Below are 25,495 nucleotides of genomic sequence, written 5' to 3'. Positions count from 1 at the left end.
CAAGAGATTATGCATTTTTCATCATTCATAATCGATCAGCGCAAACAGGACTCTTGTCGAAACACAGACTCTAATTATCTCCTGAATACATCGAGAATTAATTAAAAGTCTTAAATTATCTACGAGATTGATTTCGGATTCTTATTTTTGTGCTCTGTTAGTTTTTTTCCAAACTCCACGCCCTTTTGTTCGTCCGGCACTGGATGCTCTTACAAATATTCCAACATTTTCTTGTCCTTTGTAAGGCCACAATATAGTTCTGATAAGAAAGCGACGTCTGTTACAATGCTAAAATTGAATTAATGCCTTTCGACACTGACAAGCGGTTAAGAATGAATCGCGACGAAAATAAAAGCAGCTAGAGCGTACTCATTTGTGACGTCACTTTTCCTTTCTGTCGTTTAATTTCTAGTTAAATTTAAGTGGTTTGGACCTTGAGTTTAATCTCTGATACTTTTTATAGAAGTATTTTGTTTTTACGGAAAAATCAACAGTTTTAATTTGATGAAAAATACTTTTGACCTTAGATTAAAATGAAACTTAAATATTCTTATCTGTGTGAGTTATAACACTCAGGGACGCGGTAATTTTGCTGTAGAAGGTGCAATAATGTGGGTAAAGATAAACGAACCATAAATACGGGAGATATTAACATTGCTCAATACTGGTTTTTATTTGTCTTTTATTAAAACTGTTTCTACAGGGTTTGCCTTGAACATTTATCTACTTTTTATTTTTTATATCAATACATATTACTTGCAATCTAACAAATAAATAAATTTCTTACCCGGCGCCTCCACCATTTTTTTGGTAAAATAATCAAACTGTCATTACCAACTTTGTACAATCAAATTGAATCTATAATAATTACAACAATCGGACGGTATAATGAACTAAAATTTTTAATAACTTACCCAACTTTTCTACATAATCACCTGTTAAATCACTATTTTTATCATCAATTTTCGGCGCTTTGTAAAACTTTCCTGGCTCCTATATGAAGTTTTTATTTTTAGTTTAGACTCGCGATAATACGATGACGTTGATCAAATATACCAGACAATTTACAGTCTTCTAAACTTTTATTACACCGTAAATTGCAGTGTTTTATTTGAACACTTGCAGTATCTGTGGTTCGCTTGGTCTGATTTGTCTCCATTTCTCTTTACAGCCGTAAAATTCGGCAGGATGTCGAAGAAGCAGCGGGAAAAGGTAGAAGACGAAGTCAGGTTTCATAGGGCACAATTAAGGGCACAAAGCGATTCAGCACCTGATAGTTCAGTGTTTGAACAGCAAACGCCTTCGAGTAGTGACCAACTACATCATAATTATAATGGCGGGTAAGTGGTGTGCGTGGAATGAAAGTAGTCTCGTCATGTATTCTTAGATCCTCACTTCATTGCAATGATAACAAAGTTTGTAATTTAAGTAATTTTTAGCAATTTGAAAATGAAACATCTATCATTGTAATGACGTGAATGTTTGTTTACTGATCATGCATTTATTACTGTTTTAAAATAAAATCATTAAACTAAATCTTGAACATAATTAACATTTCAGAAATTAGATTTTACCTTGCAATTAATTATAAGGTTGGTTTGAATTTTCTCTCTGTCGATAACATTCTCAAAAGAGAAACTTTCGCTCTCATTTAGCACTGATCTGCGTCAGTTCTTAGCCTAATTTAGCCCAAGTTAATACATTTTCTTTTCCTTTTTGAATTTAGTTCTTTGCTTTTTATTTACATTTCTTTCCCTTTTTCTGTCTTAGAATTTGTTCGAAGAGTTTAAATTTTGGCGATGATTTCGAAGAGAGAAAATGGTTTTTGGCCGACTGTTATAACTTTGTGGGGTATTTAAACTCATCCCTTAACGAGGATTTCATCCAATTAAAAAACTCTTTGTGTTATCGAAACTTGTGTTCTTTCACCTAAAGGTATACGTATAACAGCGATGTCAGTGCATACACCCCAGCCTACTACACGAATACGACCCAAGTTCAAGCGAATTCGATGGGTTACGACATCTCAGCAGATTATGTGGACAGTACAACGGCGTACGACCCAAGGCCAGGTTTGGACGCCTTGAACGACACGGGAAGTTTAATGGCCAACGTAGTAACAACAGGTATGTCCGGTCCCTCCAACCCACGCACGAAAATACCAATTGGTCATTTATTAGGGAATACTAACACAAATAGTGAAGGTGGTGGTGGAGGAGGCGGAGGTGGTGGAGGTGGTGGTGGCGGGAAACAAACGACATTGTCGTCACTTTCTGACTCGCGTTCTTTTAAAAGAGTCAGTCAGACTTCCTCCAGTACGACACTGTCTGGAGGGTCGGTGGTTTCGGTGAAGCAAGAGGTGGCTGTGGATACTTTGGTACCCAGTTATGTAGATAGCACCACTTTCGTTAATTCTCCTACAGTACAACAGACTAACACAGTTAGGCAACAGACCAGTTCACAAAATGCACAGCAGAGAAGCGGGGATGATTGTGAACCTGTCACTTTGCCTAGTAAGTGCAACAACAGTGTGCTGTTGTTTTGGTGTCTTTTTCTTTTACCGAGGTGGTGATGCATGTTTTACTGGTTGCCTACCGCAGCATGTAGGATGCTTGATTGTTTGAAACTCTTGCTCGCGAGTGCTTTCTAACTCGAATCTCTTTTACAGATCCAAGTCAGATATCGGAATTATTATCGAAGACAATATCAGACGCACATACACGTACGTGTTTATATAACCTGGAACATATTCACGAGATGTTCAGGAAACCCCATGATCTCTCCCGACTTTTGTACTATAAAAACATGGCCCATGAAGAGTTGTGGCTTGAATGTGCCCAAAAACTCACAACAATCATACAGCAGATCATCGAATTTGCTAAAATGGTACCTGGATTTATGAAATTGTCACAAGACGATCAGATCGTTTTATTGAAAGCAGGTAAGAAACTCGTTAGCACACAAATGTTATAATGACCAAACTCAACAGACTTCAAAAGTTTATGTAACCTCAGTTTGTTGAACTCTGTCGCTGTAATATTTGCAAATTTATTTGTTTATTTAGTCAGTTGCGGCACATACTTAACGATCCTTTATTTTTTTGGCCACTAATCTCGAATTTCTCGCCCACAGGTAGTTTTGAGCTGGCAATAATAAGAATGTCTCGTTATCTGGACTTATCCCAAAATTGTGTTCTTTATGGCGATACCATGCTCCCTCAAGACGCCTTCTTCACATCCGACACCGCAGAAATGAAGCTAGTTTCTTGTGTTTTTGAAGTTTCTAAAAGCATAGCAGAACTGAAACTCACAGAAACCGAACTGGCTCTATACTCAGCTTGTGTCTTACTTTCTCCAGGTAAAATTTGAACATGTCCACCGAAACTTTAATTCAAATGATTTTTTTTTAGATCGACCGGGTCTGAAGGGAATCGGCGAAATTAGTCGACTCAGCCAAGCTGTCGTGAGAGCGTTAAGACTTGAGTTGGACCGGAACCATAGCATACCCATTAAAGGGGATGTTACAGTTTGTGATGCCTTGCTTACGAAAATATCTTCATTGAGGTAAAATCGTGCGAAATGGGACGAATTTTTTAAGAGTTTTGGTGGTTTCAGGGAGATAAGTATGCTTCACATGGATGCATTAGGAAAACTCAAAAGATCTGCGCCACATCTTGAGTTTCCTGCGCTACACAAGGAGTTGTTTAGCGTGGACAGTTGAGAAACTTCAGCAGAATCTTCTGATTTGTAGCAGCATGGCTACTGTGAGTATTAGTAGTGTAAATAGAAGTGACTGCTGGGCCAGTCGGTGCAGCTTATTTTTAATGGAAGATTATTCCCAAAATTGTCTTAAATTATTTTTTAAAAAGTTGACTAAACTCGAGGATGTGACAACATTTGTTTTTATCACCGACAGTTTGGGGCCGCGACGCTTAAAAATTGTAATTGTAAAAACAATTTTCGATTTTTTGTGAAAATATTCGTCAATTTAGAATACTTTTTAAATAACTGTACAAAATATTTCTTAGTTTTAATTTTACTGTGATGTCATGAATTTGGAAATGAACTTGACAAACAGTATTTTTTCTTTAAATTTTCGACACAATTTACACAATTTTAAAATAAATTGATATTTTAACTAGTTATAATGAAATACGTTTGAGTTAGCGATTGATTTCACAAATACTCGAAAATCGCCGAATATTACATTTGGTAAGCGTCGCGACGCCACACTGTCGGTGATAAAAACCATATTTTTGCGTTAGATTTTAGAGCTTTGTCAACTATATGTGTGTGTAAATTATGAAATTTTTATCTTTAAAATTGGAGACAAGAGAATTTTAATTAGTAAAATGATGTTAAAATAAACAAAGTAGAAAAAGAAGAGGTGGAAAAAGTTTCGAAGTTTTTAAAAAATCAATTAAATTCGTTTGGCAAATTAATAAACTGTGTTTTCAATTTTATAAAATTCTTAATAGTATGAAAATTATTTCGAAAGCTCTCGAAAGTATAAGATTTTTTTAGTTTTTTTTAAATATTTCCAAATTTGTAGAAATTTGAGTTTTACAAACATTCTTAAGGTCTTAAGTTTAATTATCACAAAAAAAAACATTTCAGTAGATCCTCATACTTTTGAAAACTCTTCATAAATCGTTAAATTTTTCAAACAAAACAAGCTTTTTCAAATGTTGAAGTGAAGAGAGCATTTTGCTTAGGCTGGATTTGGACCATAAACTATTAAAACGTAACCCAACATACACACAGCATTTACGACTTAAAAATAAAAAAATACAACTAAAACCTCTGTTTGTTGGAATTTTCTCGCAGAATAATTACCGTAAAAAGATAATTTTTTGCGTGTTAATAATTACAATGGTCATGTAAAGAAATCTCGTAAACCATGGCCATCATTTTGACGTCATAATTAAAATATAAGCTGCACTGAAAGAATATTAGTGCAACGGTAAATTGACGGTGTTATTTGTTTCAGATTCCTTCATACTGAATGTATCGGCCTTAAATACATAAATAATATAAAGTATAATTTCGTTATAATGAGATAAAAATTTATTGTTGTGACATAGAAATAAAGAACCGCAGATCTCTAAGTATTATTTAAAAAACTGCAAAAGCTCTAGAAGCCGGGCCCTGATTTCAAAGTACAACTTATTGTTTGTTGTTTGTTATTATATCTATGCAGTGTGTTATATGTGGTTCTGAATCCTAGGTGCTGATAAAATCGATTGGTATATTTTTTGCGGTTTTTTAAATGAGATATTTACGTATCGTAATCTGCCACTTAACGTAACACGCTAATTACACGTAAGATTAAAGTTATACACTATTGATATATAATATATAATCAACAAGTTACAAGGCAGTAAGACTCTGTTTTAGTTACAAAAAAGTTAGACTGCGTTTATACGTAAGTATACCGAAATCACTTAGTTGGTAGCGTTGAAATAGTTGATTTACAATACATAGACAAAGACTGTATGCTTACACTGTGAGTTTCTACTGGTTTTTAACTTGTTGTCTTTTAGTTAAGTTTTACTTGGTGACACATGGTTTTATAAAAATATATATAAAAGAGATGTATATGTATAAAGTATATGAAAATAGTATATAGAGTATTTATGAAATAGAACTATATCTGATTCTGTTTTGAGTTTTGTTTTATTATGGATTCGAACATATATTTTTTCCATAATAAAATAAAAATTTGCGATCGTGATACAGACTTTTTTTCAGCTTTTACGATTTTATAGATTTGCAAGGAAATTACACGAACAGAGTTATTCCTTCGATCTGCAGCTACTTGCCTCTCTCATAGTTTTATTCGGAACCATCGTCAAAATCCGCATGTTTATGTAATTTCCCGTCGAAAATGCCAGGATGAATAGTTCTAATTTTTAAGTTAGTTTTAACTGCTTGTGCATGTTAACCATTGTTAAATCTGATTTTAAACATAGTCCAACCCAGTGTTATAAAACTATTTATCGTTGTAGTAACTTTTTAGGTGTAAAAGAACCTAACATCACATCTGTGAAAATTGTGTTGTCTTGTATTATAGAGATTTTTATATTTTATTATTTAATGTAGTTTTATTTTGACAATGGTTAACATCGGTAACGAGAGGCTATTGGTTATTTTTGTATCTAACGAACCATGTAATTTTAGAAATATTTTTCGGAGATTACTATAAAGACATGGCTGTGTTACATACATGATAACATTATTACGAAATGTAATTTGCCTTTTTATGTTAACTTTTTGTTAAATAAAGAAATTACAATCTTCCACAATATTTTATTTGAAAATACAATATTTTTACATACATATCATTCATTCCGCGTTTTCATCGCCTCACACACATTATTTAACGTAAAGTTAACAGAAATGGGAGTTACCATTGCGTAAAATAGCCATTTTTGTAAATGAGGGTTGGCAGAGGGTAATGGTATAGCTATTGTTAAACGATTATATTAAAATGTTTAAAAAACATGTACCTTGGGCTACAAAACTGTACATTATCTTAATTTATTAGAACCTTTATACTGCTGGTGAAATTTTAGTGTAGATGTTGCTAACATTTTGTTTATATTATATATATTTTATTTCTGTTGGTCCTTGACAATTATTACATTTTGTTAATATTTTTGTTATTTTATTTCCTCCTAATCTTTTTCTCTAGTTGTATAGTTTTCTTCAGCTAAGTGCAATTTCACAACAAAAATATTATCGAAACGTAATACATTGTTCGTGACACCAGTAGAAATTATATATATTTTTTTGTATTAATTTTTTTTTATTTTCTCCCTTCCAACTCCTTCGCCGCGGGTTCATGTACATGAATTTCCGCGAAATGATAATTACCACTTTTTTACCAATTGTGGGAGGTTCTCAAGATCAACAATCTGATGGCTCGCATAATATTAAACCTGTAATGTGTCTCTACAATTACGAAAACAAACATGAAACGCACCAGAGCGTAATATATTCATTACCTTGGTATTATGCATAGCATTGAACCTTCTCAGGAAGATATCTTTGTTTTAAAGTCAAAAACCTCGTTGGGAACCCACTTCGGACAAAGACTACAAAACTACCACTTGACCACTCGAAGATAATTTCCAGTCTGACTCATCCAAACCGGTTGCAGGAAAATATGCACCCGACTCAAATTATCTAGAAAAAAGTACCAAATCTTCCAACGGTAAAACGTGGTATTAAACAAAATTACACACGAAAAAAATTTACTGTTTATCCGGATATGTCATTACATTTCGGCAAAAACTCGAAAATCGCAAGAGCCCCCGGGACTGCTAATTAGCACCGTAAAATCTGACCTTCGCCCATAAAAAATCTATCTGCGAAGCAACGTCGTGTCTTTTTCTTTCCACTGTAAATTAGTCCGAAGACCGCTTTAAAGATTGTGGAGATAGCAGGCTTTATACATTTCATCGTCTTCCACTTCTTCGTCTGCACGCGTTCTTTCCACACACAGCCGCAACACGCGCAGATAATTGACACTGGGAAAGAAAGTGATCGATTAAAAGAATTAGTGATGCGCTTCATGACTTTATAAAACAATTACGTGTGATGTTTGCGTTAAACTAAAGTGTTTGAAAATGTTTCCAAAGACTATCGTCGATTTTTGGTGTACCATGGCAGCCAGTCTCGCAGTTTTAGGAGTCCTGAGGGCCCTCAAAATCGACGGCCAACTTGCGGTGATCAAAAATGGTAGGAAACTGTTTTATTTTAAATCAATTAGGTTGCCCAATTTGCACGTTTGTTCTACTTTTTTTTCGTCTTCATAAATTATCGTTAATGGATTTTTTCCTGCTCGCGATCAAGCGGTCATTAACATAACTGTAAAATCGCGAATCAGGTTCATGTTGATTGGAAAAAAATTGATGAGTACTTAAAAAATATGTTCTTTTAGATTGTTACGAGCGCTTGGCAATTGGTCAACGACATAATTCGAAGGATATTTACAAAACGTCTCATGTTGCGACTGTTTTCGAGTGCCAATTATTCTGTACCGAGGAAAAGGAGCTTTGCAAGTCTTTCAGTTTCGGGTAAGCACATAAAATTTGAGCGAGGTAGGCAACCAATTATACTTTCATAGGATCGGGGTCAAAGGTAACGCAAGTTGCGAGCTTAGCACTGATACAATCAAAGAAACGGCCGATTTGAAGCCCGTGGGAACGAAAGCTGATACTGATTACGATTTGTATATTAAAAAATTGGGGTGTACACTGGTTATTGATAAGAATAATCCCAATTTTGATCACTATAATAAACCACAGAACAAGCCTGGTTCGGATTACGACAAGCCATCTAGTGGGAACCAAATCTCTGCCTCTTACAAGCCTGTTACCGAATACGAGAAACCTCCAAGCTCAAATTACAGTCCTGTGAACAAACCTGTAAACAAGCCTGTGGATACTGGTTACGATTCGACATCTAAACCTGTTTATGGGAAGCCTCCGGAACAAGTACAGCACGTTCAGACTTTGGTTAGTGTTAGTTCAGGTCCTAGTAAACCTATTCTGGATCCTTACCACGAAATTTTGGTTGGGGAAGGTCCTTATAGCTATGCGAGACCTCCATTTCGACCATCTTCTTTGAATCATCCATATGATAAGCCTAAACCTAGACCGGATTATGGATCACGACCGAACTATGACTATGACTCCAGACCTGGGGAAAGTAATACAGTGTCGTATGGACATAGGCCGATTCCCGATCGATATGGGTCATACATTCCGCGACCTGATCGGTATAATGACTATTACCAGTCCAAGCCGGATGATTATTACAGGCCAAATCCTCCCAGTGACTACTACAAACCACGTCCTCCTGGTGGTGATTATAATAGGCCTCGTCCACCGCCTGATGATTATAATAGGCCTCGTCCACCGCCTGATGATTATAATAGGCCTCGTCCACCGATTGATGATTATAATAGGCCTCGTCCACCAATTGATGATTACAATAGGCCGCGTCCATTACCTGATGATTATAACAGGCCTCGTCCTGATGACTACAGGCCGCGTCCGCCTATAGATGATTACAACCAAAGGCCGCTTCGCCCTAATAATGAGTATCATAGGCCGATTGGTAGTGGTGGATACGATAGACCTAATCCGGAGGGCTATAATGAAAGGCCACATAGGCCTGACAGACCTTTAGGCTACGACAGGCCTAATTCTTCAAATGGAGGCTACAATAGACCAAATCCCCCTTCTAATGGAGGCTATGACAGACCTAATCCTTCTCCTAGCGGAAGCTATGATAGACCAAATCTTCCTCCTAGCGGAGGCTATGACAGACCTAATCCTCCCCCCAGTGGAGGCTATGACAGACCTAATTCTCCTCCTAGTGGAGGCTATGACAGACCTAATCCTTCTCCTAGTGGAGGTTATGACAGACCTAATCCTCCCCCCAATGGAGGCTATGACAGACCTAATCCTCTCCCCAGTGGAGGCTATGACAGACCTAATCCTCCCCCCAGTGGAGGCTATGACAGACCCAAACCACCTAGTGGCGGTTACGATAGACCTAATCCCCCTAGCAGTGAATACGATAGACCTAATCCCCCTAGCAGTGAATACGACAGACCTAAACCACCTAGTGGAGGTTATGACAAACCAAATCCACCCAGCTACGATCGACCTAATCCTCCAAGTAGTGGTTACGACAAGCCTAATCCTCCTGACAGTAGCTACGATAGGCCTAATCCCCCAAGCGGTTACAACCAAAAGCCACTGCGCCCCCCAACCGACGACTACAAGCCTTCCAAACCTACGAACGCCTATTTGTTCAGTGATATCGACAGATACGACAATCAGCCTGAAAAACCTGCGAAGCCCTCGCCAGGTTACCCAAAACCTGACTCTAAACCTACGAATGGCTACGACAACTCCATTGGAAGCTCTTCACCGAAGGATCCTCATGCAAAGCCTATAGTTACGCAAAGTGTGGGGCCCCATGGTGAGTCCATCACCTCTATCATCACAGAATTGGACGATGGTGAGTCTTTTTTCAGGGAAATTACAGTTATTTTGTTGTACCCACGCTTACATCACTAGATAAAGATCTTAACGGATCTATTGGTTGAAGGTTGGCAGTGGCTACAACAATGGTCACTTATTGTTGTTTACATGCATAACTAATTAATGTGCTCGTCCATCATTTTTGAAGTTTGCACCATTTAAATGCCTCCAACAAACTAAAAACAAAGCGATTTTGCAACGCGATATAAACCGCTCATTTTAAACGAAAAAAAACTACTTTAAATTCCTTTTTTCTGCAAGTCTGACTCTTACTTTTAGATAACATCATCTCAAGGTAAAACCGAGATCGTCGCAGAACAAATTGACCAATTATTCAGGTGTTTGAGAACTCTTTCCTTGAAAACTGACAAATTCTTCGTTTTACTCAATCAGTCTTTTGTTTTCTTGACTGTAAACAGGATGCCCGCTTACGACTCCTGAAGAACGCCAATAAAACAATTCTGTGCGTCATCCTCTTGTACTTTTTCTTATGTAACTTCGCGAGTCTAATTGTCGCAAATACCTGCACGGCAGGTGTAATTTGTGATTAACGATAAAAAGAAAAAAATTGTGTCATTTTGGAGCAGTAAAAAGGTTCACAAGCACGAAGGTCTTCTTGCTCGCGTGTAATTATGTTCTAACTTCTAAATAATCGGACCAATTTGTACTTCTAAAGATAAGTGTCTAAAAAACTCTTCACAGTACACAATACGTACAACGCAACCTCTCTGGGATTCATTACAAAATAAATATTCACCCCAAATGAGTTTTTAATAGGTCTCCGGTCAAAAAGTCAAGTTTTACGATCCATTAATGAGACTTCTCGTTTTGTAATTTAATAGATCTGCCTATCATTTTAATTATTTCTACACCAATGTTATACGATCGTTATAGTTTGCAGGCACTTTTTTTCTACTTCTCGGATTTTTTATGTAATGTTACGTTTTATGTTTCTTTAAATTCTTGTACGCCACTCTAGTCCTCGTAATCAACAATTATCCGAAATTGCAGTAATGACTAAAAGTAAAATCATGTCGTAATTTCTAGAGCACGATTTATTACACCTCAGTTTTATATTACAACAAAAATTCGTTGTTCACAATGAAAAAACGTCAACATGTGTTTAAATGTCCAAAATGAAGCTATTTGAGCTAAAATTATCTTGTTTTTTTTTTAACGGTCACTCACGAAGTTTGGAATATTACTGGTGCAAAATAATTATCTACAGTTATATGTTATTCCTTCCAGGATATAAAAAAAAGAAACGATTAAAACAATGGACATTATGCATGGATTTTTTTCACCAATCTTATCAGACGTGTTATCTTTTTTACGAACAATTTTAATTACTTCTTTAATTTGAACTGTTAATTGATGGTGGGGATGGGACAAAATAATTGGGAATAGAAATGTCGACAAAAAAACACAAATTGATATAAAGAGCCAAGGCTGGTCATTAATATAAATAGGTGCATAATTGAAGATAGAAAAAAGTAGTGATCACACTTAAACTACTGAATATTAAAATTCATAGTTTTGCCATTTTTGAATAAAGTAATAACGAAAGAAACTCGTAATTTTTTTTAAAATACATACATAAGAAGAAGAGTAATTTTTATTAGTAATATTGTTTCAAAATGTTAAAACAACATTTTAGAATTTTCGATTCTCTTGATTTCTTTGATTGTTTATATTGTCCAAATTTTGTATATTGATCAAATTTTGAATTCCTTCATTGATTTATTGTATCTATTTCTCCTTTCGATTTTGCAGATTCCATATTAGATCCTCCTGATTCTCCACTCCTTATTAATCACATTTCTGAACTTCCTTGAATCCCTCAGATTCTTTTGTTTTACACATCTTTTCTTTGCTGTTCGAGATTATTATTTTTAATTCCTTATATCTTCAGATGCTTAATCTTTACAATTCCAGGAATATTTTGAATTATATGAACTTCTAGGATTCTTTAGACTCCGTATAATTTTTCAGATTTCTTACACTTAAAGTTCTGAAATTGTCCGTCCGTTTAATTCCTTCTATTGTTTAGTCCTAAATAAATTTCCTTTTCCTTTTCTGGTTATACTATAACTTCTAAGTTTTGTATATTCTCAGTTTTCAAATTCTTGGTCCTAAACTAAAAAAAGCGGGATTCTGAAAAAAATTTGAATTATAGTACCTACCAGCTGAATTTTTTAATACTCGTTTAATCAAAGACAATGTATGAATGGAATATTTTTTAAGTTGACAATTTGATTCTTTGAATTATCGGATTTTTAATAATTATTTTCTTAAACAGTCTAGAAATTCTTTACACATTTTACATATCTAATTTATGGCATAAGCGAACAAAAACGAATTTTATCAACGAAAAAATATTTTCAGTTTAAAATCCTTAATGTTTTTGAGTGAATAAAATTTGTTTATTTATTAATTTTATCAACGAAAAAATATTTTCAGTTTAAAATCCTTAATGTTTTTAAGTGAATAAAATTTGTTTATTTGTGTATCATACTTTTTTTTTTTCAATTTTGGAGGATTTAAAAAATATATTGTCTAAACGTTATTTTTCCTGCAGAAATTTTTTGTAGGTGCCAAAAGTAAAATGCGGTTTTGTGATTGGTCGATCAGCTCATTGAGTTTCAAATGCGGAATGTCAAACAAGAACAGTCACATTTGTCAAACACTCATCATATTGTAGGAGCCTCAGCAATAAACTTGTTTTTGATATTTTCAGTGCAGATTAGAAAATATTTCATTACAAAATTATACTTTGCGATTACTAAAAAATTTTGTCAGTTGTTGTGAAGGTATCTATTAATTAACATGTATCCATTACAGGTATGTATTTTATCCCTTTCAAATTCTGCTGATTTCAAAAACTGCTCCTTTGTAAATCGGAAAAATCTTCGCAGAAAAAATTATGTTTCTTGATTCTTCTGGCAATAAATTGGATACTTTTTTCTTAATTATTTTTTTCTCAAACAGACAATTTTAGACTATAATAATTAAATCAGTAAAATTCAAAATTTGCGTAACATATTTTACTTTTGAATAGTGTTGTTTTAATAATAAGAATTAAGATTATAAAAAGAGCATTTTGTTAGTAAGAATTGGAAAATAGTATATTATGGGACAAGTGGTTGAAATTTTATAAGCTACGAGTTGATATATTATTTTTTTGCGAATTTTAAAATAAACTCCCGAAAGTTTCACCATTTTAATCTCTAGTGGTTGAAACGCGAATGCAATTTCAAAATGACTGCTTTTAATGTCATGAGTAGAAAAATAAAAATTTTATTATTTATTTTATTATACATGAAAACTGCACCTAATTTATTGAAAAGTGGAGAAAATATGTGCAACATACGATTAAGTACTTATGAAAAATAATAGCAAATAAAAATAATAAGTCATAAACGTCTACCATTAATATAAGGGTCTGGTAATTAAAAAAAAATCCGGCCTTTGCTTATGCATTATATTTTTTCAGATGTCGACGCCATATAAAAATAACATAAAATTTAAACTTAATTAAATATATTTAGATATTATTATTCTCAATGCTAACTTTCGTAGAAAAAAGCCAAACAATAGACAAAATGCATTAGATATTATTATTACATTGTTCAATAATTGTTTTAACCTTACGTGAATTGCGAAGATCCCCTATAAACACAAAATACAGGATGTCCCAGTAAAAATAATTGATTTGGAAGATAATGAATAAGTAGTACCCAAAAATACGAATGTTGGTTTTAAAAATAGAACGTTAATTGGGCGCAGTTTCCAGTGAGTTTATTTTAAAATTGCAGCAATTATGTACCTCAGCAATGTAAAGTAATTATCGTGATCTTCAGGTACATAAATTAACACGCAAATTTCTGCTTCCACGTTCTCTCAGGTGCTAAAAATACAAATGACCACTCTCACTAAATCGAATCGAATTCGAACAATGACATTTTGGGTGTAATTGTGATGATTTTCTGTTGCAATCACAACAGTTGCGCCGTCATTATACACACAATACTTTCGATTGTGGTGTTAAAATATAGTTCCGTATCGTATCATCAACAATAAAGAGAGTAAAAAAATCAATGGTGCATAAAACCGTTGGGTGGGCGCCTAAAACTCCAGTTTCCGGATTCCCACAGAAGATGCATTTTACTCCCCACTACGAGAAAGGGGGGCACCACAACAAAAAACGTTCATTCATAGATCGCAAAATGTATCCTTGGGTGGAATGCATATATTCGTTGAGATCCTACCACACAATCCCAGTTGACGTTTGTTGCTGTTTGAAATTTCTTATTTTGTTTACTGTCGTTCTTGTAATATATTGAGGAGAAAGAAAAAATTTCACAATTTCTGTTTGTATGGTAATTTTATATGTGTCTGGCATCTTGGGAACAAGAGGCTTTATTGAGACATGGTCAAATTAAAATTACGTTGTTAATTGTCTTAGTAATAAATCTTAAAGTTATGTTAATTAAACAGTGTTAAATAATAGTAACTGAAACTTGCATAATGGCGGGTTCGGGCGCGTCGACGTTTTAGTTTTGGTTACATTTTCGGGTTTAAAATGAAAGTGTTCAATCAGTCTGTGATATTCTTTGCAATTCTTTACATTTCTTCTTGCATTAGCAGCACTATCATTATTGTGGAGGACGCTAAAGGTAATTCGCATTTTCTTTTTTTATACAATAATTTATGCATACACGTGTGAATGTAGAACATTTATTTCTTCTGTAATTATACCTAATAAATTAATAACAAGTAATTGATTAAAACCGGCTTTTGACGAAGCTTTGAAATCTTTAATTGTTGGAGGTTAAAATGTCAAAATCAATTCAACAAGGCTACCAATCCATTTCAAATTCCAAGTCTTCTTATTTTTCTTAGACATTTATTGTTTCACGGTTGTGCTTGTGCTAATCAATTCAGTTCAATTATTAAATACTTATGCTACTACAAAAAATTAAAAATGCGGTCGGGGAATACCGTCATATTTACCACGTGATTTTATTTATTAATAGGTGTAAAATGCGGGCAGTTGCAGTAAACACACTTCTACTTTTATGAAAGCATCAAAATAAATTGCTCACACGTGTTATTGAAATGCGGTATAAATTAAACGCGTAATTTCGAAAGCGAATTGAGGTTTTGTTTACTTTTATTTAAGAGTAAAACCACATTTAAATTGACTTAGTTTTAATTATTTATTTTCCACAAGTATACAAAGCAGTTTGTAGACTATTTTCGGAAACAAATGTCTAATGATAGACCGCTCACAAGTAATTTAATTTATTATATGAAGGTACGGCAAAAAAGGAAGCAATTTTGTTATTCCAACGTTTATTGTGTGCTGTATTTCTTCCTGACTGTAAAATTAAACTAAATCTTCACAGTCAATCCAAAGTTAAAAAACAGACTCATGACTTCATTAAGAATTTTTGAAAATCCTCCGAAAATGAATGAGATAAAAGTTTAATTCTAATCTTGATTGTAAGATGATAAATTCAACAGGAACTGGAGTTACATATACAGAGTGTCCCAGATCTCGCGCCCCAGAGAGCAAGGGAGGGTGCCGATAGCAATACAGATGGTAAATTTCAAAACAAAAGTTGACTAAGTTTAATAGTATTCGAGAACTGATAAAAAGTTGATAACCAATCCCAAAAGCTTATTTGAGAAGTGGAGTAAACGGCCATCCCAATTTCCTAGGCAACGAGAGTCTAATGCTTAACTGACCAATGGATGATAGTATGTGTCCATAGTTACCAATTTTCAAATTCTGTTCGGCTTCGGGATTGGCTACAGTTTTTTGGTCTTATTTCGGTTATTTTTTGAGTTAAAAAATTATGGTTTCAAAATTTTGGTTCAGAATTGTTGTCTGCATAAGCCCTTTCTCTCTGGGGCGCGAGTTCTGGGACACCCTGTATACAATAAAAAATTGAAGACAAATTTGCTGCAAAAGAATTAAATTTGTTGGAAGAGAATAAAATTAGAAACGAACAAACAATATTTCTGTAGTGCTAAAGTGTTAAAAAAGTTTAAAATCATACGTCAAATGTACCTAGTCTCGTCCAAGTTTGGTCCATCAAGAAAAGTTTCTTCTTCAACACTTCACCATAAATAAAATGGAGAACTGCCGTTTCGGCCACCAAAAAAAATTGCGATAATTCGTCTATAACTACAAATATCAGACGATGATTCCTCGATGAAAGACGAGAATTAACTAAATAAGAATCAATTGTGTGGTTGCGTAAATTAAAAAAAACAAAACGGCAAAAAACTTATCTCAAAGTGAACTAAAGAGACCTTTATTGCATCTAATGGTGAAAATACAATGCGAATTTAATATTGCAAACAAACACGTCGTCCTCAAACGGTGGGCCCCAAAATTATTGGATCTTCTTACATTCAAAATTCTATTCGTTTGCTTGTATTTCTTGTTTTTCGTTTCCATGATTCTCTTTTGGGATGAATTTTTCAAAAACCGATAAAATCTAACAATAAGAAAGAAACTTCTGCTGACTCTTTATCGAATGATTTTTATTTCCATTTATAATTTTAAGGGGAAACTTGCAATAAACAACTAAACAATGCTTTACGGTATTTGTGTAAGAGGTATTTTAATTAATTTAAAAATGTTCATGTTTATAGCCTATTTTTTAAATTAATAATTAAAAATAATTGAATGTACCCAAAACGCAAATTACAAAACGAGTAAAGATTCACATGCATAAATTTGCGTTTATTTGTGTTTATAAACATTTCATAACAAATTTCGTAACAAACATTCGTTCGCTTTATTCACAATTTGTAAAATCCTGCAAAAGTGTAAATTCTTTTCAAATTCCTACTAATGAAATGCTCATCTTATATAATAAATCTCATTATTAAAACAATATTTTCAACAAAAGAATAAATCAAATGTTTAGTACAAAACTTTATTCACACTGCTATTAACAACGCAAATAATGAAATAAAAAATTAAAATTCGCATTCCATTGAAATTTCCTTTCTTAGCTACGGATGGCTCGTTTGTAAAATACTGCAATTTGCCGATTTAGAGTCTAGAAGTGTGTTTCAAATAATAAATAACAAAAAAAGCATCCCACAAGATATTCTGAACAAAACTACAGTTTAGTTATTGCCAGAAACATTAAAATTAGTTTACGAAAATAAGTATTTTAACAATATATTTTTTGAAAATCCTAGGAAATTGGAAAAAAAATTGTATGATACGCGTAAACACCTAAACAAATTTTAACCACATTTTAACCCCTCAAAAACATTTTTTCGTGTCTAAAATTCGTCTTTATTCACTTATACGATAAATAGGTATTGTCGTCTTTATTTTAGTTTACTCTAATGTTTTCTTTTTAAAGTTATTTAAATTTCTCCCAAGCAGTTTTGTTGCCTCTAACCTTAACAGCAATTTCTGAGTGTAAATAATACAATTTTCTTTACTATTATATTTAAATTAAGACTACATTTTCTCAGAAAATTGTGCAATGGCTAACAACTGCTAAGAATACAAATTGACCTACAGGTAAAAAATCAGTCATGGTCTACCTAAACTCGTAAATAATTTCTGCCAATTGATTGTCTCGCGTTAAAAATAATTGTTCCGATATGATGCAATCTATCATTTGCATTCAAAAGAGATAAAGTTTAATGCACACTTAAATTGCACTAAATGCAATCTTTATTACTCTTTATTTATGCAATTACTGAGTCACACATAGTTTATATCTCTCATCAATCCCGTTAAAAATACGAGGAAATTACCACTCTATTACAAAGAACAAAAATCATGAGAGCAAATGTTAACATAATTTTTAATGAAGAGTGACTAAGATTTCTTTCTAGAAAAGAATTAACATAAATTTAAATATTAATGAAAGGATGTATAAGTGTTATCGTCTATCTAAATTGTGTGTACCTACGTTAAAAAACCGGTGCAGAAAATTTCGCGTAAAAAAATTGCAAAATCATGTAGCATTAGCATATAACTAGTTCATCCAATTTCGGCCTTAGTTTTATGTAAATCCAATAATGTGACCTTTGCGAATTTAGTGTATCGAGTATGTTTAACAGAATACGCACATTATGATACTTACAGTGTAATTTTATATTTCAAAACCAGATAAACATCAATTTCTATTTTATTTCTTAACGATTCCATTGTCTGTTTTAAATTAGTTAGCCTCTGAAGGTAAAGAAATTTCAAAATAAACCCATCCATGATACTCTTTATGACCTTAATAATGCTTTTTTCAGCTTGTTTCAGGAGAGTTTTGGCCGGGAAACGTGTCACCAGAGCTCTCGTCAAAAGGGCGTTATTATGTGAAAGAGTAGAAGACTGTCAGAGAGAATGTTCCGAAGAGAAACGCTTCGCCTGTGAAGGGTTCAACTACAGGTAGATTTTTTTTTGATTTATTACATAATTGTTTTGGAGTTCGCACGGTGCAGGTGTAATTAAACAATAAATTTCGCTGAGTCAAAACAGTTTTTGGAAGAATGACACAGTTGTACTAGAAAAACGATTCGATCATCTTATTGGCCTTGTGAAAAAGTCTATTAAAATACTTACAATCCATGAAGAGTAATGTGGCCTTCAGGCTACAATAATTTTAATTATTCTGGTCTGCATGCATCCTGGGCGGAAAGCAAGTCTTGTATGTATGTACAAAAGATAATTTATAAAAGCTGCAATGTCGGTTTCGTAATATTTTAACACTAATAAGATATAACTTGTGGTTTCTTTAACAAATGATTGTTATCTTTTCCGACAAAGGTAATTATTTTTTCCTGTTTAATTAGTCCCTTTACTTGATTTTCTGTGTGTAAATAGAAATGTTTTCGCACATTTAAGACGCCACAGAATTTAAGACTATAGAAAAATGAAATCAATGCGATTTATGGTAGCTAGAAAGTATTGTACTTTCACCGTATCTTTGTTATGATCCTCTATTCTAGATTATGCAAACTCTTTTAAATGTCTGAATATCTGCAAAGTGGGAAAGTGGATTCCTGTTACCATGAACAATCCACTCGTAACATTATATGACTTGTAAAAGATGAGCGATAATTTTTTGTCTTCATTAAACATGAAATATTATATCATTTCTATAAATCGTAACAACGAAATTAGTTCATTAGCACAGGTTTCTGAATGAGGAAAGATAATTCAGTTATTTGTTGACGTACGTTAAAAATTCGCACAGTTGTGAATTCTGCTTGAAATTCTGCGTTAAATGAGCACCAATAACTTTAAGTTTTTCAAAATTTGTGTCACAAATAAACGAGATATAGACCAAATTGGGTTTTCAAACTTTCAAACGGTTTTTTTGGAGCCATTTTAAGAAGCGTTTTTGCAACGAAAACAACCTTTAATACGTTTGAGTTAAACATCGATCGAAAGAGTAGCTCGAGATTTATCAACTGGCCAAATTTGAGATCGGCAGTTGTTTGAGTTGTTTATGAAAGAATGTCAAAAAACTAAAAATTTAATTTTTGGTTGAATTTTTTTAATCAACCATTGCATTTTGGATATCTAAGAGCGAATTCTCAGCAAGAAATTCGCCAGAAAAACGATGACAAAAACTGCATGTTTTTAGTCGTTGTGGTTTCAGAAACTGAAACTTTAATGGATCACAACTCAATTATTTGTTGCCATACGCAGATTTTGAACACGGATTTGGAATTAGCCTGAAATTCTGCATTAAATGGGTACTTATAGCTTGAGTTTGCTCAAAAAATAAGCGAGATATTGACCGAAGTAGATTTTTCTAATTTCAGTCGCCAAATTTTTTATGAAATTTTCTAATTTCGGAAAATGTAAGATTTAATTCTTAACAAACAGAATGTTAGAAAAGCGAAAACTGCATCTCTTGCTGTTATAGTTTCCGAAAATGGAGCAACGATATTTCCAGATTTTGGACCTCTGACGACAACTCGAAATTTTAATTGGTCATAACTCAGTTATTTGTTGACGTACATAAAAAATAGCAAAGTTTTGGATTCTGCGTGAAATTCTGCGTTGAATGGATACCAATAATTTGCTCCACATATAAGCCCGAGATTGACCGAAATTCATTTGAAAGAGGTGTTCTTAGAGTGATTTTCAAGGACTTTTTAGGATAAAAATTATGTTTAATGATTTTGAATTATACTATACGTTAATTGAAAGATCAGCTACATTTTAGATTTTATGAAATTTTCCCGGCTCATCCACCATTTTTAAAGAATAGTAAAAATTATTTTTCTCCTCAGTTCGATTGGTAATTTGTTTTTGACTTCAAATTTCTAAAAACTGAAAAGAGAGTCAAAAAGTTAATCCATGATCAAATTGAAACCACTGACTGTTTAAAGAGACCTTGCATGCATAATAATATTTTGCTCTTGACCAGTTTCGACTAACAATTTCGTTATTTAAATGCCGCATTAGAAACATTTCCTTTCAATTGAAAAATTAAACTGTAAACTGCCAATATTAAATTATCCCAAACCTTGAATCTCTGCATTATGTCAATTAATCAACAATGACCCAAAAAATAATTTCGCCCTTGCACTGGCAAAGCATGAAGACCATCACCATCCGTATCAAAATTACATCACCATTGCGTTTTGTGCACTAAAACAGCGGAAACTCATTAGAGCGCATTAATGATGTCACTTGCATCCTTGTGCATTAATTACGAAATCTCTGCTTTAGATTAGACCCAACGGGTCGTGGTAAAGGCGAATGTGAGTTGCTGTCGATACCATTATCTCATCTGGATATCGGTCGGGATCTTTATCCTGATCCAGACTATGATTACTACGAAAGAGATCGAAACGCTGCATCTGCCAATTGTAGAGGAAACGGTTATTTCTCTGCTTACGGATCTGATGGTTACCACAACAGAAGACCTTATGATTGGTGGAACGACGAAAGGAGGTATGGTAATAGGAGGCCGCGGCCAGAGCATGGATATGACACGAGACCAAGGCCGGATCATGGATACGATTCCAGACCACCATATGGGTACGATGATTACAGACCCAATGGTAACAGACGTGGAGGTAAATATGCTTCTACAGATAACATAATATGGGACGTATTGTGTCTCCGTTTCACGTAAACTGTATTTTTTGTGGGAGTAAAATTTTCAAGAGAAGCAAATTGTTTTATTTTTTACAGACTTCGCATATCATGATTCGCACTCACTCAATCATTACGAGCACTATGATCATGGCCCACCACCACATGATTATAAATCATACGAGCCCTATTTACCAGTTCGAAGACCGATTTATGACGAAGACCGGTACTATAATAGAGACAAAGGCTATGGGGGGAGCACCAAACCGAGTTGGGGCACCTATGGAGGCTCTTATGGCACGAATTACAACCCCCACGATTTTGAAAGGAGGAATTACTATTTACCTCCTCCTAGTGGAGGCGGAGGAAGTAAGAATTGGGGGCAGTACGGAGGCAGCTACGGAAATGGAGGCATAAATCTACAGTACACCGGTTATGGACACAGCCAAAGTTTCGACTTCTGGGGGTTGAACAAGTTTGAAGAGAAATTCCATAACTACGGGAAACCAAGTGGAGGAAGCTACTTACCGGAAGGACCTCCAAGACCTGGCGGTGGTAGTTACTTACCAGAAGTACCTCAGAGACCACCTGGAGGCGGTAGTTACTTACCGGAAATCTCTCAGAGACCACCTGGAGGCGGTAGTTATATACCGGAAATTCCCCAGAGACCTCCTGGTGGCGGTAGCTACTTACCGGAAATCCCCCAAAGACCTCCTGGGGGTGGTAGTTACATACCAGAAATACCTCAAAGGCCTTCTGGAAGCGGCAGTTACCTACCGGAGCCACCAAATGGTGGAACCGGCAGTTATTTACCCGAAATACCAAAACCTGGGATTGGTGGATACCCAGCAGGACCACCAGAATCCGGTCTACAACCGCCGTTTTCTAACGGAGGCGGTTATATCCCTGGTAAACCATCAATTCCGGACGATTTATATAATAATAATGCCATACTTCCGGCGGAACCAAGGTATCCTCACTATTACGACTTCCTCAAGAATGGTAATTGGTTACTTTTGCCATCAGATAAATTATTAAATATCTTATTTTCTAGAGTGTTCTTTGAGATCAGCGGCTGGTTTCCGGCTCACCAAAGGAATAGTGAAGAAGTTTGTTTCAGTCCCGAGTATCTACGAGTGTGAGCTCTTGTGTTTCAAGGAGGAAGAGTTCCCATGTGCTTCTTACGCCTACAAGTAGGAAAAAAATGTTTATAACAACTTTTTGTCAACATTTTTTGCAGATATACGACTGCTCCCGTCGCTGCTGAAAACTGCTACTTAAGCAACCGGAACTACAAAGAACTGGACTTTTACACAGACTTAGAACCGGACCGAAATTTCGATGTCTATACGATGAACAATATGAAAAGATGCGAGCAACCCGTTATGAGAGGAAGAGACGATAGTGGTAGAGTATTTTCCTATTAGGATATTTATATTACGATATTTATTAACAAAACGAAGGAACCGTACTAACATTTGAAATGTAAATTATTGCTATTTATTAATAATAAACAAAATAAAGTAAGTCACAGTAATTAAATCAGCGCAACTCACTCTCAGCTTTTCTGTCAGCTTCTTCTCTCTCTGCCACAGCTTTGCTTGACTTGAAACTCTTGAGTTAGCACTTTTGATAAAACTTTGTTATATATTTTCCAGTTTCTTCTAACTTTTCAGTTCTTTCAGATTGTTTCTGGAGAGTACGCAGTGCTCAAAGACTTGATCATAAAGTGGTTCGCGATTCCTTATCTGTGAAATCAATTGTTGAATGTCAGATCGAGTGTTTACGATCTGTTCGATTTACTTGTAGAGCCTTCAGTTTCAGGTAAGTAAAAAAACAGTAAAGTTTTTTTTTTTGTTGTAATAACGTGACGTAACAGCTGGTAGTTTTTAGTGTTGAATTCAAGTACACAAATTACTGGATTAAACCAGTAGCTGCAGTAAAAGCGCACATATTTTTTCCAACACCAATTGCAGCAATAAACTTATTTAAGCAGCCCATCACAAACATGTTAATTGTGTTGACACCATCGCTGTTTACCCATTAAAGCCGTTTAAGCTTAAATTTTGTGGAAGTGTTTATTTTCTGAGATCAGCCAAACACACTAAATAACTTTGTTGTACTAAGTTGGGCAGTTTGGAAACAAAGAATACTTTTTTGGTTAACTTTGTATAACGTCATTTCAATGATAGGCAGACAAAAAATAAGATTTAAAGTTTACATTTCGGGATCTTCATTTTAGGATGATTAAAAAAAATAACAATTACTAAAATTTTCACCCACATATCTGCAGTGGAACAAACTTCACTAAGCTCCAATTTAAGAAAAATTTTCACTCAAAACGCGAAAATTTATTATTTAAATATTTAAACAAAATATCTCTACCGGTAGTTGTTTTTTTTTTGAAAGACGCAATTAAGGCAATTTACGCGTAATTACAAAAGCAGGAAAAACTAAAATCCTAATTTAACAATTTTCTGGATTTAAATTTGGGACCAGAATATTTTTAACATTCCCCATTGCGCAGATATGGGTCTCCCGTTATTGGAGGTCCCGTGGACAACTGTCTCTTGACAGACTGGCCTTATAACGAACTGGATCCACGAATTCATTTTGTCCCAGAGCCAGGATTTGAGATTTACGAAAGAGGTAGTTTTGGGCATGGCTGTGAACCCCATCATTTTGGAATCGCTGGAAAACCATGGAAGAATCCCGGAACCAGAATCGATCAATGTAAGGAGCACGATTAGAACTAATAACAGCAGAATTCTTTAGCTGCTTGAAGTTGCAGAACTGGATTTATAAAAACAAATCCAGTGCGAGCAGTTTTTATTGTCGATTCGTTTTTTAGTGTGTTACATCGGATACGGTGCTCCTGCGACGTTGTTGCGGCAAGCGACACGAAAAGAACTCCAAGTGGCCACGGAGGAAGAATGCAAAGCTCAGTGTTCTAAATTGAGGGAAAACACGCTTTTCCAGTGCATGTCTCTTAGCTACAGGTAATCCTTAAACCATTATAGAAGATTTTACAATGAATTTTCAGTACCAAGAGCCCGAAATACGAACCAAATTGCAAACTCTCTGACATTTTACAACGAGATTTGCTCCCAAATGTTGACCACGTTCCGGATCCCGACTCCTGGCTCTTCGCTTGGGATAATTACAATCCACAATGTCGAGCTATCGCATCAGAACATAACAATATCGGGCGTCCCGAAGACCGCCACGATTTCGGTAAGTGACACCCTGTATAATTCAAAGTAAAACGAAATTTCAGATGGGAATGCTATGGGGACCTGGAGAATCTACAGCGTGAGTGGATGGCCGTGTCGCAGAGGCACTCAGTGTCGAGAAAACACAGTAGCTGGCTTCTGGTACTGCGAACTAGAAGGTGGCGACGCAAACACTTGGGATTACTGTTGCAGACCTGACCATCAATGTGGGTTCTCCCACGGATTCGAGTACCAATGGTACGATCCCAACTCCCATCAAATTTTTATAAAAACAGAGTAATTACAGGTGTTACGTGGGGCCGCAACGCACCCAATGGCGAAAATGCAGCGATAGGTACTACCCCTACATCCACAACATCATCGATCGTTTCGATAAACCTCCATCCCACCATAACTACCCCTCCGATCACAGACCACCACCTCATTATATATCAGATGGGAGACCACCTCATCGACCAGGGATCCGCCCTGATCGTCCTCCAGCTCCGCCCACATACCCACCACCACGCCCAAGTCTCGATGAGTACGAAATGCAATTCGAAAACCAGTTCCTTGATCCTCCCAGACCTGGAGGTTTCGGCCAACCACGTCATTGGCCCTTGTCCTACCTCCACAAAGAAATGCCACCAAATAATACCGACAGCGACTCGCGATTGATGAAAGCTAGCAAAGGGGGCACCAATCCGAAATTCGCAGCGATTCAGAATTTGATCGATATTATCAAATCGAATGATCTCAAGAACGTTCAGTATCAAATAACCAACGAATCGAACAGAGCGGATGATATTCTGTTCGTGAAGATTCCACTGCCGACTAACTTCACTGAAGAAACGAAGAAGAGCGAAAAGATAGTTGCGAATGCCACGAAACCGGTGTCTGATCCTATTGACTTGAAACAAGAAACGAAGAGCAGAGCTCAGAAGTCACTGCCGATTCAGGAGAAACCTCCGCCGGTTTACCGAAGAAGTTATATTACTAGAACTAACGTTACTAATCATAAAGCCAGGGCAAGTAGAAACCTGTAAGCTGGTTTAGACGCTTTAGAAACAATGTAACGATTATGTAATTTTTATATCAATAAAGACATTTTTTAAAATCACACAAGAT

The 25,495-nt window shown here is 35.0% G+C and overlaps 2 protein-coding genes across 7 annotated transcripts in view; both read left to right on the top strand.

Annotated features, from left to right (window-relative positions):
- Hr3 (nuclear hormone receptor 3 ROR-beta) overlaps window positions 1–6,304 on the top strand; it is a 71,580-nt gene extending 65,276 nt beyond the window's left edge. For 4 of the 6 annotated variants that reach the window (XM_088033874.1, XM_088033884.1, XM_088033868.1 and 1 more), the window contains 7 exons: window positions 1,172–1,340; window positions 1,936–2,126; window positions 2,669–2,941; window positions 3,133–3,357; window positions 3,410–3,563; window positions 3,615–3,763; window positions 4,990–6,304. In XM_088033874.1, coding sequence (XP_087890000.1) covers window positions 1,172–1,340; window positions 1,936–2,126; window positions 2,669–2,941; window positions 3,133–3,357; window positions 3,410–3,563; window positions 3,615–3,720 — 1,118 coding nt within the window. In that variant the 3' untranslated portion in view covers window positions 3,721–3,763; window positions 4,990–6,304. Of the gene's footprint in view, window positions 1–1,171; window positions 1,341–1,935; window positions 2,127–2,180; window positions 2,514–2,668; window positions 2,942–3,132; window positions 3,358–3,409; window positions 3,564–3,614; window positions 3,764–4,989 lie in introns of all 6 variants that reach the window. The other 2 variants (XM_088033892.1, XM_088033860.1) reach the window with 2 other exon arrangements.
- A 1,117-nt stretch (window positions 6,305–7,421) lies between these two features.
- Window positions 7,422–25,491, top strand: LOC148181490 (uncharacterized). Its single transcript, XM_088050005.1, has 14 exons — window positions 7,422–7,742; window positions 7,945–8,080; window positions 8,131–10,037; window positions 18,350–18,488; window positions 20,787–21,136; window positions 21,255–22,157; window positions 22,210–22,348; window positions 22,396–22,562; window positions 22,841–22,979; window positions 23,683–23,888; window positions 24,007–24,154; window positions 24,199–24,389; window positions 24,433–24,625; window positions 24,675–25,491. The coding sequence occupies exons 1-14, from the start codon at window positions 7,631–7,633 to the stop codon at window positions 25,411–25,413; spliced, it is 5,469 nt and encodes a 1,822-aa protein (XP_087906131.1). The 5' UTR covers window positions 7,422–7,630; the 3' UTR covers window positions 25,414–25,491.
- The last annotated feature ends 4 nt before the right edge of the window (window positions 25,492–25,495 follow it).

Source organism: Gnatocerus cornutus, chromosome 1 (assembly GCF_029298725.1).
Source record: "Gnatocerus cornutus isolate USDA-ARS CGAHR chromosome 1, icGnaCorn1.1, whole genome shotgun sequence".
Taxonomy (NCBI): domain Eukaryota; kingdom Metazoa; phylum Arthropoda; class Insecta; order Coleoptera; family Tenebrionidae; genus Gnatocerus; species Gnatocerus cornutus.
This window is presented reverse-complemented; position numbering and strand designations above follow the sequence as displayed.